The following is a 13,901-nucleotide window of genomic DNA, read 5'->3' as shown; positions in this document are numbered from 1 at the left end:
GCAGGTACCTGTGGGGTGTGTGTGGATCACCCCACCTTGAGGTAAGGAATTTACCACTGCAGCTTCTGAAATATCTAACTCAGATGAGAAGTGCAAGATGGTTTGGGTTGCCAAAATCACCTATAGTTAATGCTGCTAGAAGAATACTAAATAATAATAATTTTCTCCCCGTAGTTCTCATCCCTCCTTGCATTTTTTTTGCCAGTTTCTAGGTCAGATTCCCCATTCCGCTGCTCCTGCGCTAGAACAGCGCTCAGGTTGCACAATTGCAGAGGAGGGAGGAATCTGCTTCCCGAATCCCGATCTCCCCAGTAGCCTTTCCCGATCCTTCCCTTCTCCCCAGCATCTCCTGCTGGGAGCCCACGGCAGGTAGGCTGCGGGCCGGGGGCTGCGGCAGGGTGGGCTTGGGGAGGTCGGGGGATGCTGGTCCCCCCGGCTGGGACGGGGAGGCCACCGCAGCTCTCACGCCGCCCGTGTCTCGCAGGTGTGGGCTCGCCTTCCCTTTGCCGCGTTTGGATATTTATCATCCTCCCCCTTCTCTTTTCCTCCTTCCCCCTCCCGCTTTTCTCTTACGCAGTGGGAGCAGCCTGGCTCTGCCCAGCCGCCCTCCGTCCTCCCTCCCCTCTCCCTCATCCCTCCCTTTTCCTTAAAAACGTGGGCTCCGGGGTGCAGCCCCCTGCGCTGGCAGCATCCCTGCCTGCGAGAGCAGCCCTTTCCCCTCCTCCAGCTGCGGAGCCCCGGCTTTGTCCCGTGTCCGCCCCCATCCCCCGGCCCGGGGCTGTGGATGTGGCCGCGGGGAGCGGACTCAGCTCCGGAGCTGCGCTAGAGGGGACCTGCCGCAGGTGAGCACCCGCCTCGGCTTCATTGCCAACTTCGGGCTTTTCCCGCTGTCTTAGCGTGGTGTGGAGCGCTGGGGTCGTGCCGGAGCCCCGGTGGCTCTCGGGGTACGTCTGGAAGGTCTGGGGGCACCAAACCGCGTGTGGAGGACTCACCGACCCGCAGGGATGGCAGAGGCAGGTGGGGACATCCAGCCCCTGGCAGGAGGGATGATGTGTGCAGCCCGCACGTCCCCTGTGTGGAGATACGCGTGATCCCTGTGTGCTCGGGATCTGCCAGGCTCTCAGGGTGGCATCCCATTAAAATGCTCCTGTGGAGGGGGGGCTGCGTTCCATGGCGGTAAATCATCCTTCCCCCTCTTAATAAATCACCCTTCCCCAGCGTTTCTCGTGCACTTGCCTTGCTACAGCCCCTGCCACCCGTTTGCTCAGCAGATTTTAAAGCTGTCTCTTGCTGCCCCAGGTCCTTGGCGCAGGCTGCTGCTTCAGGATGGACCCGCTCTTCCCTGCCCATATTTTTGAGGACCCCGACCTGAGGAAGCTGCTGAACGACTCCTCCATGCTCAACCTGAGCTTTCTGCCCAGCAACTGGTTCAACAACAGCACAGGGGACGGATTCCTGCCGCTCAGCATCAAGATCACCATCGTGGTCGTCTACTCCATCGTGTGCATTGTGGGGCTGGTGGGCAACTGCTCCGTCATGTATGTGATCGTCAGGTAGGACACCAGGGAAAGCTGGGAGCGGGGCTCACCTCCCCTCCCTCCATCCCTGCTGCGGGTAAAGCAGGCAGGCGCTTCCCTGGGGATAGAGACGTGCTTTAGAGGTAACGATGTGGCATTTGTTTTATTGTTTTGGTTTTATTTGTTTTTTTTTGTTGTTTTTTTTTTTCCCTTCCTAGGCTGTGATGAAGGTTTCTGCCAGTTTTCAGCTGCCCTCTGGTGCCTCCTAAAGTTTAACCCAGAGAATGGAGCAGATCTGCTCAAAAAAATTGGGCTTTTTTTTGTTTTGTTTGTCTTCTTTTTAGGGAGCTGGATGTTGCTGGGGAGGGCAATGTGTTGGGAGCATTCCAGTGCCAGGGTGTGCTGGCTCCTTAGTGGGACCTGTCCTTCCTGTGCTGTGTCCGGCACCCCAGCTGTGTTTGCAGGTGCTGCTCCATCTGGGAGCTGGCTCTTTCCAAAGCCGAACCTTGTTGCAAAGGAAAGAGCCTGCTGGGAAGCTTCCTTTTACTTTTACAGGAGAAAAAAACCACAAATGTAAGTCTTCCAACCCTTTGGAGCCTGCAGACTTAGATAAGCTGTGAGAGGATGCTGCAGAGTTGAAGGCAACTTCTCTGGCTCCTTGTGCTGAAGTCAGGAGAATGAAGGGGACCTTTGCAGAGGGACAGCACAGAGCATGCACCACTCCATCCTCCCTGCCCATTGTTGGCATTTTCAGTGTCCCTGTCTGCTTCTGCCGTGGTTCAAACTCTCCTGGTTCTGGGAATCAGAAACCTTGTCCATCCTCTAAGTACAGAATAAGTTTGTGCAGCTCTTAAGGCTGTGATTATGTAAAACTCCAGCATCCCCCTTCTGATCTCTGCACCCTGCATGTTAAGGAGGGAACTTCCATTTTATCCACATCTTGGAGGAGATTCCTGGTGCAGATGGACACTGCCAGCACAGAAAAGACAGGCTGAATCCTCCAACAGAAGATGAAAGTATTTAGCAGGTATTCAGACACTGATGAGATTGTCTTGTTCCTGCCAGGAGCCCAACTGCTTCCAAAGCACCTTTCCCCTGAATAACTACAGCTTTGCTGGGAAAGATGCTGCAAAATTAGATCTTTGGTACCAGAGGTCGGTGAAGGGTGGTTAAATCTCTGCTCCAAGGGCAAAGTGAGGTGACTGCTCATCAGGCTGCCTGTCTGTGCTCTTTTAGCTGAGGAGTTTATGGCACTGACAGGGGATCCCATTAGCCCCAGGGAGTCTGCAGATGCAGAGAGGAGGTTTGCAGCACACTGGTGCCATGCCTGGAGAGCTCGTGTTCCTGTTCAGTGTAGTAGCGATGGTTGGAGTAGTTTGTGGGTGTGTGGAAGTGTGTGAGTAGTGAGGCTCTGGGAGCTGGAAACCCTTGTCTGATGATGGTGATGTGGCTGCATGGCAATGCAGCAGAGGAAGGGAGTCCTTTCTCCACGCATGAGCCTCAATGTGTGCAAGGAGAAGCCTTGGCAGAAATCTTTTCCCTGTCTGCAGAGGTCTGGTGGGATGTGCACAGCAGGGTCCTGCTGGCCCTGCCCAGGGCTGGGACTGGAGGATCACCAGCAATATGAGTGTCCCAAACTGGGGTCCTGGGCAGGGTGGACCTGTGCCATGGCTAACCATGAAAAATACTGGCTTCTACTCCACACCTTTTTGACTTTGATACCTTCCAGCTGGATAAATGGCACTCAGAAGAAGAAAGTGGGATGTAGCACTAGAATTTCCCATGGAATGCAACTTTTTGTATGTGTCCTCTCATTTTACAGTTTTTAGGCAATTGAAAACTGACGACAGGTGTCATCCCAATTTCCCTCAGGTTTTTCCATTTCTGCATTTCCCTTTATTCAGAAATGAAAAGGGTGTGCAGGGTAGGTTATAATTGACTTAGAGCACGTGTAGGAGCTGCTGTTCCCCACCCATGCTCCCTGGGAGCTCAGGACTGAGCTGAGGCCACCACTGAGTTGGAGCCAAGGCAATGACCCTTCTTGAGTGGATGAGTAACAACTTCTGGTTATCTCTGCCCAGGATTCTTCTCTCCTTGCCCTGTCTGTTCAAGTCAGGAGCATCTGTGAGGATGAATTGGACTCAATATCAAACTCTTGACCCTGGCCACATACACAGACTGATGAAGAGCTGCCAAACTGTGGTCCCACAAGGAGGATCCTGATGAACTTCTCAAACACAGGCTTTTCTCCTCAGATTAGAGCTTTGATGCTTCATGCCTTGAATAGCACCTCGTTTTCAGTAGGTTGGAAGTTGGTTGCTGGTAAGTCAACACAGGGTTTAGGGGCTCTTCATGATAAATTAATGGAAAAATGATCACCAAACCCTCTGTGTTGCTCCCTTATCACTGTAGGTAATGTGCACCCCAACAAGCTTTTTTTCTTTCCATGCTTCAGCAATGATAACCAGGCTACAACATATTACACAGCCCGTAGGAAAATGTTGTACTGCCTTCCATAAAAAGGCTGGTAATGTTATAGACAGTAATTGTTTCCTGTTTTTGAGGGAGTTGGGAAATAAAAACACTCTAATACCAGTACTTGAGGAAGTTGGAGGCATCAGGAAAGCTCATTTTTTTGTTCCTCCTGAACGAGTTTTCTGCAGCACCAAGGGAAAAGTTTTAAAATCTCCCGGTATTTCACACAAAAGTACAAATTCAAAGCCTCCTCTAGGTTTTCCCCTCTGTTGTAGAACCCAGCCTACATCTCTATTGTATTTGGAGTGATTTAACATTTGGAACGTTTAATTTATAGGGACAGTCATCATGTGACTGCCAATGCCTTCCAGTGCTGAGCAGCACTAATTGGGTAAGATGGAGAAGGGCTCTTGTCAGGAACACGATTTCCTGGACAGTAAAGGGCCTTTTGTGGGAACCTGCCTCGTCTGTGGCTTTGTTCTGCTGGCTCATCCTGGAGCTCCTGCCAGCAGAGACGATGCCTCCCCTCCCTCCTCCTTCTGCTGTTTGCTCTCTTCTGCATATATTTCCTGCTCTGCTTCTTAATGAATGTGAAACAAGGAGCTGAACAGAGGGTTTGGGGGGAGAGTGGGGGAAAACCAGGCTGCTGAGATCCCTCCTAGCTATTAACTGAAGTCTGCAAGGCTGCTTGCCCAAGATGTTTGTATTTAGGAAGGAAAGCAAAGGGAAGCAGGGTGTATTTTTGGCCCTGGGGGTGAGGCTGACTCAGGTGTTCTTATAGGGATGTGACAGAGGCCCCAAATCTCTGCCAGCCATTGGTGACCCAGGGAAGGGATAAGGTGCAGCTTGTTGTCCCTAGCTCCACCATGCTGCAGTGATGCTCAGCAGTGGGGATCTGGAGGATCCATTCCTCCAGTTCAACCCCCCCCGGAACGCTGCCTCATTTCTTGGGCACTCCTCATAGCTCTGGCAGCTCTGTCTATGGAAGAACACCTTTCAGAGAATTTCAAGCAATGTTTTTAGGCAGTTTAGGGCTGTCAGGCCCCTCCATTTTCATCTGCTGCCTCCAGGTGAAGCTTTGGGAGGGAAGATGTGATGGAGAGGTGCCTGAACCATGAGCCTGCCTGGCGATGCTGTGCCAGCTGTTGTTCTGCTTGAAAACTGCCTCAGTCTCTGAGAATAGGGGTGAGGGCAGCTGGCTGTGATGAGACAGGGGTAATGAAGTTAATGATGACATTTCAGAGATGCTGATTTCTTAATAGAAAGCTTTCTAAGGGAAAAGTCTGGACCAGCTGTGTATCTCAGGGCTGGAATGAAGTGAGTGCTTCATGCAGTGGGGACCCAGCAGACATGAGTGGGGCCATCTGAGACCTTTGCTGCCTCCAGATCTGCCTCTTAGTTATTCCTTGAAAAATAAAATAAATAGACAAAAATTATTGAAACTCACACCAAGGTCTCTTTGCCATGGAGAATGAGTGGAGTTGGGTGAGGATGGTGAGGTGAGCAGGAGGGGATCCTGCTGTGATAATGGCTGCAAAGGACAGATCTGCAGCTCTCTGATTTCTGGGTCCCCATGAGCCCAGGTAAGCTGGGCTCAGCCACATCTGGCCCCTGCTAGCACAGGTCCTGTAGCTGCAGTGTGTGTTGAAGGGCTCTTTGTTGAGGGGGATTGCCCACGTGCAGCAGTAACTCTGTGATGTTTAACATGGGTCTTGGTTCCCAGTGTTTTTCAAAGACTGGACAATTCCCTGAAGCATTCTGGATGTCAGCAGAGGCAGATCTGTCCCACGAGTAGGGATAATAGCATCCAGCTGCAGAGTGGATGCTGAGGAATGCCCTCCTTAGACCAGAGCACCATTTCTGGGGGCCAAGCAGCTGCTCAGGGATGTGGGAGCATCCCTGAGAGCCCCTGCAGCCTTTGCAGCAGCAGCCACAGAGCCTCCTCCCTTGGCGTGGCAGCACCGTGCACAGCAGTCCCCAGAGAGCACCTGGAGGACAGGGCAGGGCTGTTTTTTCACAGCTGTCCCCCAGACACAGAGGTGAGACTCAAGGACAAGAAAATCATCTGTCCCAAAGTGTGTGCTTGTCATGGCTGGCTGCAGATCCCCTTTCTAGCCCCTGCTAGTCAGTCCCAGCCTAGCTGGGTAATTTATAGCTTTAGGTGCTCTGCTGGTGGCTGCTTTTGCTGTAGTGTCTGGCCTCAGAGTCCAGGCTCATTTAAATTTGTCCTTCTCAAATTCTATGTGTTTTTTTCAGGGCCTGTTGAACCATTAAGAATAAATCATCTTGCAGTGGTCAGAAGTTTCAGGCTGAGGGGGCTCTGGGATGGTGATCAGAGCAGCAGGGATGCAGAGAGCAGGGTGTGGGTGGATGGCTGAGGGGACACAAATCATGGCAGAACGTGCCAGATCAAACATCAGCTTCACACAACCTGAGGGCTGGGAGCAGAGATGGGAGCAGAGATGGGAGAGAACTGGGGCTGATTTCCACCATCACAGGGTGGGAGCAGCTCAGTAAAAATCCTCTTTGAGCCTTTTCTGCTCTGTTCTGCTTTCTGGAGCAGGGCTGGGGGCAAAGGCTGTCACTGCTGCTGGGGTGTGAGGTGGGGATGGAGGGAGCTGCTCAAGGTGAACAACACTGTCTGCATCCTAATTAGCTGGAACTACATATATCAAAATCAGGAGGCTCCAAGAGGCAGAGAGCTCCTGGAAACAATGCTCAGGGTTTTGCAGAGCTGCAGGCTTTGCTCTGGTGCCTCTGCCCCTGGTGTCTGCAGCTCCATTTTGGGTTTTGGGTTTGCTGGTCCTTAGCCCCAGCCCTTGCCCTGCAGCTTTGCTGTGGCTGGGTGGAAAAAGGAAAGATGCAAAAATACAGGTCTGCAGCTCACCCTGAGGATCAGCCAGGGGCAGAATCTGTTCTTGTTTTTTCTGTTCTTGTGAGGAACAGGTCCTGAAAGCCCCGAGGGTGTGTCTGTCTACCTACCTACCTACCTACCTACCCACCCACCTTTAATCTCCTCTCCCAGACTGTGTACTCCCCTTACCAGAGGGTCCAAGTACCAAAAAAGGAGGAGGAAGACAAGTGCTGAGCTGATACCCAGGTGTTTTTTCTCTCAGACTTGAGCATCTGAGAGAACAGGAGAGCAGAGCAAAGCAATTACTGTTGTGACAAAGGGGGAGCTGGATGGAGAGCTGAGCACCACCCTGTGGGAGATGCTCCATTAGGAAATTACCTCCGTGGCAGAGTGCAAGAAAGTGGCCCAGCAGGGAGTTAATGTCCTCCATGGAATCCACAGGCTTATCTGCAGCAGATTTGTGTTGTGGGGGAGGAGACTGAGGTGCCTCCTAAAGCCTGAGAGTTTAATTTTTATTTTTTTTTTTTGGTGCAGATTAAGAGAAAGGACACTCTCAGTTCTGGAGGAAAAGAAATAGAGGTTAATCCATAGAGAAGGGATTGATTGATTTTTGTGTGTACTGAACATTCTGGAAATGTTTGGGAACATTGGTTGGTTGGGACAATGGCTGTTGGCTCTCAGCATGTAGAGAAAGTGGTGTGGAAGTAATTAATTAGGTGTAAATTAATTTCACCCCCTTTCAAGAGTGAATTTAAAATCTGTTGGAAGGTGGGTTGAAGGAAGTGGTTGGAGAGCCACCTCAGGGTGTCCTGTTGGAGCAGGGGAAGGTGGCTCTGTCAGAACCTTGAGGAGGTGGTGAGGAAGGAGGCAGAGGAGAGGGATCTGTGCACTGAGGGATTTTTCAGGGCCAGGCAGAGAAGTTGCACTTGGACTCTGAATTCGTGCTGAGAAATGTCTGGGAGGAGAGGGGCCTGTGGGGCTGGAGGGATGTAGGAAGGAGCTGAAGATTTGCTGTGCACATCCTGAGTTCAGGGCTGGCTGAGACGCCCCAAAACTTCTCACAGAAGTGAGACAGGGGTGTCTTCTCACAGGGGACACAGGAGTGTGCAGAGAGGCAGCTTTGTCCCCCATGGATGCTGGGTGAGGCTTGGAGGTGGGTGAATTGTTGTTTGTTTCTCCCACTGGTCAATAACAAAAAATAAAACAGGAACAATGTTTAATTTTTACTGTTTTGCAGTAATGTTGTTCACCACTGCTCAAAGTTGTTATTCCCTTGAGTTGTAATGTCAGTAAAAGCAGTCAGGGTTAGAGGCATGTTGATGAATTGCCTCTGGCTCCAGCCCTCCTGGAAGGATGGACTGCAACAAACTTGACCTTTGGGAAGCTTGAGCCAGCCCAGCCAGGTCTGTGGTGCTCAGGGGAAACTGCAGCTCCCAGGAGACCTTTGCCAGCACAATCATGGGTGACTGAATAATTTCCGAAAGCCCGAGCTGACAATGCTTATTTCTGTGAGAGCTGATACAACAGTGATTTCACGTCTTCATTTTAACCCCCCTCTGCTGACCTGGAGGAGAAAGTGAGTCCACTCATAGGCCCAAATCATCCCCCTGTGCTTTGCCATGCTTATGCCAAGTGCAAGAATTCAAGAAAGGAAAACCATGAGATGCTCCTGGAGTTCAGGGCACTGGAGGCTGCTGGAATTCTCTTTAGGAAATTCCCAAGCATAAAGCCCTGGCAACTGCCTGGCTATGTTGGATTTGCAAAGTGCTTTTGCTCATTCATCCCATCACAAAAGGAAAGGCACCAGTATTTTCCTTTTACTACTTCTGGTTGTGTAGGTTTGTCTGGGCTGGCTTTCTAGGAACCTGTGATTGATTTCTGGGCCAGGAAAAGCCTCACTCAGGCTTGTGTGGGGACCTCAAAGCATTTCCAACAACGTTTCCATCAGTGCTCACCTCCAAAAGCTTCCCTTGGCTTTCAGGGTCAAAAATAGGGTCATTTGGTTTTGCTTTCTGAAGCTGCTTTCAGACTTGTGATACAAGCCCAGCTTAGAGCTCCAAGGCAAGCAAAAAATAGTCTGGATCTTTATAGTCTGGATCATGGCTCCCCTGTCTGCTTCTCTTGCAAACCTGGCCAGGTCACCATGTGTCACAGCAGAGTTCAGAATATGCCAGATAATGTTCTGCCAAAGCATTCAAATAATTTATCAAGAGCTGAAGAAGCTCAGACCCTCAGGAGAGGGCACTGCACTGAAAAGGGCAGTTGTGGGTTTGCTGTTCTGACTCAAATTGGCAAAAAGAGCTTTTTAGGTAAAATCAGACCCTGTAATATTTTAGCATGTATCAGACTGAAAATAGTGCAGCAGTTTACGGGTAGAAGTGTTACCCTCAAATGAGCTTGCACTCTGTTAATAACATCATTGTCTGCCATTTTTGGCCATGTTTCTGCTAAGACCATTAGTAGAGTAGATGATGGATGAGCTGTAGTTTTAAAATTATACCTATTTGAGCTCTTATTCTGCCCATGAGCTGAAATGTTAGATTCAGTCATGGAGTCTCTGTTGAGCTTCCATTTCTGCAAATGCTGCACGTCCCCCTGGATAGGTGATCACACGTGGCTCTGCATCATTTCCCAAGTGTGAAAAGGAGATGATTGCCATTAGAGCAAGGTGACTCTTCCTTTGGGGCCATCAGTTCACGTGGTAAAAGTAATATTGAAATGACAAAAAAAAATCTTTAGAGTTTGACTTGTGACTTTACTCCTTTCTCTAGAAAGATCCATTGTGACATTTTGAGTTCTGACTCAAACCTAGCTCCACACCAGTTTTTAGGTGGCCAGGGCTGGCCATTTTTCCTGCCCTGATTTGGCAGCTCACATTAGCCATGTTGTCTGGTTATGGGTCCATATCAAATGGCTGATCAACTTACCCCTGCACCTTTCAGATCAGCTCACTGTCTAAAGCTCTCACCAATACTTATAATAATGAAGTCATAGGTAGTGAAATCCTAAGTTGGCCTTATTGAAGAAATTTTTCAAGAAACCATCTGAGTTGACAGCCTCAGGCTTTCATGGTGCTCACTGGCATTCTGAGGGAATGATTCTCCTGCCCATGGAACTGACTGTGGAGGGACCATTTGTGGTTTTGTAGGAGATGGGCTGAACTGTGTATTGATAAACCTGTGGGGGGTTGAAAGGTGAGGACGGCCAATCTCATTACATAATAAAATACAGCATCTCCTCTGGAAAGCAGCAGAATCTGCTTCAGTAAAGTTCAGTGTCTGACCCATCATGGTCAGGTGGGAGCTCTAACCACTGTTCATCCCTGCCTTTCAGATTCACCAAGATGAAGACAGCCACCAACATTTACATCTTTAACCTCGCTCTGGCTGACACCCTGTGCCTGATGACCTTGCCCTTCCAGGGAACTGACACATTCCTGGGCTTCTGGCCCTTTGGCAATGTCCTGTGCAAGATTGCCATCTCCATTGACTACTACAACATGTTCACCAGCACCTTCACGCTGACGATGATGAGCGTGGACCGCTACATCGCCATCTGCCACCCCATCAAGGCCCTGGACATCCGCACGCCCCACAAGGCCAAGGTGGTCAATGTTTGCATCTGGGCACTGGCTTCTGTCTTTGGCATCCCGGCCATGGTGATGGGATCTGCTGAGAATGAGAACAATGGTCAGTAAAACTGCATCCAGCAGGAGGGAGGAGAGGGGTGACAGTTTCATCAATGGGGTGAAGTCCCTGATGTAAAATCATCTTAACTCTGCCCCTGCCTCTCTGCTTTTCCAGTGTTAAACATAGAATTGTTATGTGAGGAATTGAACATTAAACACAGTACTGTTAGGTTGGGAAAGCCCTTTAATACCATCAAGTCCAACCATTAACCTAAACTAACCTGAATGTGCAGATGCTTTTCTGCTTGATCTGCTTTTGCTGATCTTTCTTCCCATTTTATTCTTTTACCTTTGCAGAAATTGATTGTCTAATTAAGCTCCCTTCTCCCGTGGACTACTGGGACCCAGTGTTTGGCATCTGCGTCTTTCTCTTCTCCTTCATGATCCCTGTGTTGATCATCACCATTTGCTACAGCCTGATGATCAGGCGGCTCAAGAATGTCCGCGTCCTCTCGGGCTCCAAGGAGAAGGACCGGAACCTGAGGCGCATCACCCGCATGGTCCTGGTGGTGGTGGCAGTCTTCATCGTTTGCTGGACTCCCATCCAGATCTTTGTGCTGGTGCAGTGCCTGGGTGCCAAGGCAGAAAGCGAGCTGGAGCTGGCCATCTCCTGCTTCTGCACGGCGCTGGGATACGCCAACAGCAGCCTGAACCCCGTGCTCTACGCCTTCTTGGATGAGAACTTCAAGGCGTGCTTCAAGAAGTTCTGCTTCCCCACCGCCTTCAGGACGGAGCTCCAGATGTCCAACAGGATGTGCAGCATCGCCAAGGATGTGGCCTATGCCTGCAAGAACTCGGAGGGGACTAACAATCCGGCCTGACTAGGCATGGAAATCCCCATGGTGGCTGTCGCCCAGCAGAGTCCGACCACCCCCACGTCAGAACTGACTCAGATAACGGCCCTTTAGCAGGACCTCAAAACTGAGAGGTGAGAAACCAAGGAAACAATTTTGGGGGTTGGGAAAATCGGATACTGCAAGAGCACGCAGAGAAAGTCAGCCCATTTGATGCATTTTTAATTCCAGTGCATCCTGCACTAAGGAACGTGTTTGAAATCAGCCCATTGATTCCTGCAAAACCCTGTGAGTTTGCAACATTATTGAGAGTTTGGGAATTAAGGGTTTAAAACAGGCATCGCTCCTGGGGCTTACACTTGTGCTGCTGGGAGACAGACAGAATGTGAACTCTTGCATTGCTTTTTTCCTCCCTGGCTGGAAATGTTAACAGCTCGCCTGGCTCACCAGGCGCTCGTGTGCGGGTTTTCCTCCTGTGCCATCGCTCTGCAATCAGACTTTGCTGCAGCCAAAATGGGCAGGAGCCATCAGACAAAACCCAAGATCATCTCCAGGATGAGTCATCGTGCAGGGAAGGATGCAGGGAGGGAGAGGAGGGAGCTGACAGGAAGAGAAATTCAAACTGCCTTGGGAGGACAGCGCCAGCTCCTGCAGATGGGATCTGCAGTGAAATCCCCTCTCAGAGGGGAGCACGGTGGGGAGAAGGGGCTGTCAGAACTGATGATGCAGCTCTGAAGAGGAGGAAGAGAAAAGACTGAGGAAACGAACACAATTTCTCATTTACATGCTGCTACTACTTTTTTCTTTTTTAAAAATTATTTCCAGTGTAATAATGGACAGAATGTGTCTGTATATACGTGTCTGTAGTGGAATAGGTGCAGATACACCATAGGATTTCACCTTACCAAGCATGCCTTGGGTATCTTCCTCCATGAGAGGAGGAAGGAATGAAGTGGCCTATAGACACATGTATTTATGTATAGGGAAAGCCATTTTGCAGAAGGCAGAATGGCAGCTCTTCTAGAAGACATGGACATTCCTAGTGGGAGGAGGCAGCCTAAAACAGTCCCACCCGCTCCACATGGGATAAGTGGGGCACAAACCATACAAAACCTGGGGTTGTGTGGTTTGTTTTGTTTTTAACTGAGACCCATGATGCTGAAAGCACGTGGGAAATGCTGCCCAGGTACCAACCCTCCTGCCAACCATGGATTGATTTTCCTCTCCCAGAGTAGTCCAGAGCTTTGTGGAAAATGAAATGTCCTGTCATTTCAATAACAAAAGCTTCCCCAAAGGGTTCCACCACTTGAGTGCCCGCTGTGCTGGGGAGAGCAGCAGGCTGGGGCTGTCCCTGTAGCACAACAGCCCAGGGAAATCTGGGCAGTGGTGGCCAGTGGTGCTGATGGGGGAGCAAAGCACCAACCTCCACCTGGAGATGGGAGGTCAATTCCAACATGAGAACCAGCAGAGTCATCCAGACTGTACAGATTCCAATGTGAATATATTTCTTGTGCTCTGATCTATGAGATTCTGTATTTTTAATGTATTGTTTTGCCAATATTTTAATGCTGTCATGTTATTTATATAAGCTGTACAAAGGAATTGAATGTTATATTTCTGTGTAGAGTGTTTCCCTCATGGTTGGGCTTAAAATATAGATGCAATTCCAGTGTCCCTCTTGTAGGACCCAGATCCTTGTAAACTGCTCAAGCTGGGAGGATTTTGATGCTGATTAACATTTGATTGGGAATCTGGATGCATACCAGAGCAAACTTTGCAGTTAGCACTTCCCCATACCAATGTGAAGGGAGGAGGAAATCTGGGCACTTTAAGCACTTTGTAGTGGATGGTAATCCCCGAGCCCTCACCAGGAAATCCCATAAAAACCCCAGGCATGTGAAGAAGCTCCTTGAGAACTGTGCTGCTGGCAAGCTGCATCCATGCCTTTGGTAAACTGGGCTGTGGGATGTTTGTGGGTGCAGTAACAGCACTGGGCAGTGAGTGACCTTGGGTCTGTCAGCCCAGTGCTGTGGGATGGTCTGATGGGTCTGGAATGGTTGGAACTGACTGCCAGGCTGTTCTCACCCTTAGGGAGCAGGAGAGCATTCATTGGTGGCTGGCTAAGGAACAGCCACACTCCCTTTGTCGTTCTTGGCTGGGTTTTTAAATAGATTTATGTCCTCTGAAAAAGAATATACCTGTGTTTGGCATTTTTTAAATATGGATTTTGTTATAATGACTATGCTGCAATGATCTTACATAATCAAATACTCAATAAATGTGTGTTTACCAAGCTTTTGGGTATTTCCATGGCCCTTGCAGTGAATGTGTTTAGGCATTCTGTTCAATGCTCAGTGAAGTTTGTTATAAGAAGAGCAGCAAACACCTGAAAGCAAAACTTTATTGTACTGTGCCTCTGGAGTTACAGGCTCATGGTCAGCTGGATGCCTTTAGTGCTGGCTCTGTAATTCCCTTTGGAAGTGGTTGTGTTGGTGTGATTTTTACAACTGCCGCGGTGTAAATGACATTTAGGTGGCTATTTATGTGCTTTAATAAAGGAAAATAAAAACTCC

At 49.7% G+C, this 13,901-nt stretch overlaps 1 protein-coding gene and 1 long non-coding RNA gene across 3 annotated transcripts in view; one reads left to right on the top strand and one right to left on the bottom strand.

The window, feature by feature from the left end:
• The window catches only part of LOC148221802 (uncharacterized), an 18,851-nt gene extending 17,724 nt beyond the window's left edge, over positions 1 to 1,127 (bottom strand). Inside the window, exon 1 of one of the 2 annotated variants that reach the window (XR_015807313.1) lies at positions 993 to 1,127. This is a non-coding gene — a long non-coding RNA (uncharacterized LOC148221802). The remainder of the gene's footprint in view (positions 1 to 992) is intronic. The other variant, XR_015807312.1, reaches the window with a different exon arrangement.
• The window catches only part of OPRL1 (opioid related nociceptin receptor 1), a 14,738-nt gene extending 837 nt beyond the window's left edge, over positions 1 to 13,901 (top strand). Inside the window, exons 2-6 of the mRNA XM_014873792.2 lie at positions 206 to 369; positions 578 to 842; positions 1,300 to 1,553; positions 10,180 to 10,535; positions 10,832 to 13,901. Of these exons, the coding sequence (XP_014729278.1) occupies positions 1,327 to 1,553; positions 10,180 to 10,535; positions 10,832 to 11,355 (1,107 nt within the window). The 5' untranslated portion in view covers positions 206 to 369; positions 578 to 842; positions 1,300 to 1,326 and the 3' untranslated portion in view covers positions 11,356 to 13,901. The remainder of the gene's footprint in view (positions 1 to 205; positions 370 to 577; positions 843 to 1,299; positions 1,554 to 10,179; positions 10,536 to 10,831) is intronic.

The sequence above is a fragment of the Sturnus vulgaris genome, chromosome 17 (genome assembly GCF_052056855.1).
Source record: "Sturnus vulgaris isolate bStuVul1 chromosome 17, bStuVul1.hap1, whole genome shotgun sequence".
In the NCBI taxonomy this organism is placed as follows: domain Eukaryota; kingdom Metazoa; phylum Chordata; class Aves; order Passeriformes; family Sturnidae; genus Sturnus; species Sturnus vulgaris.
The sequence above is the reverse complement of the archived record's forward strand: the minus strand, read 5'-3'. Positions and strand labels throughout refer to the sequence as shown.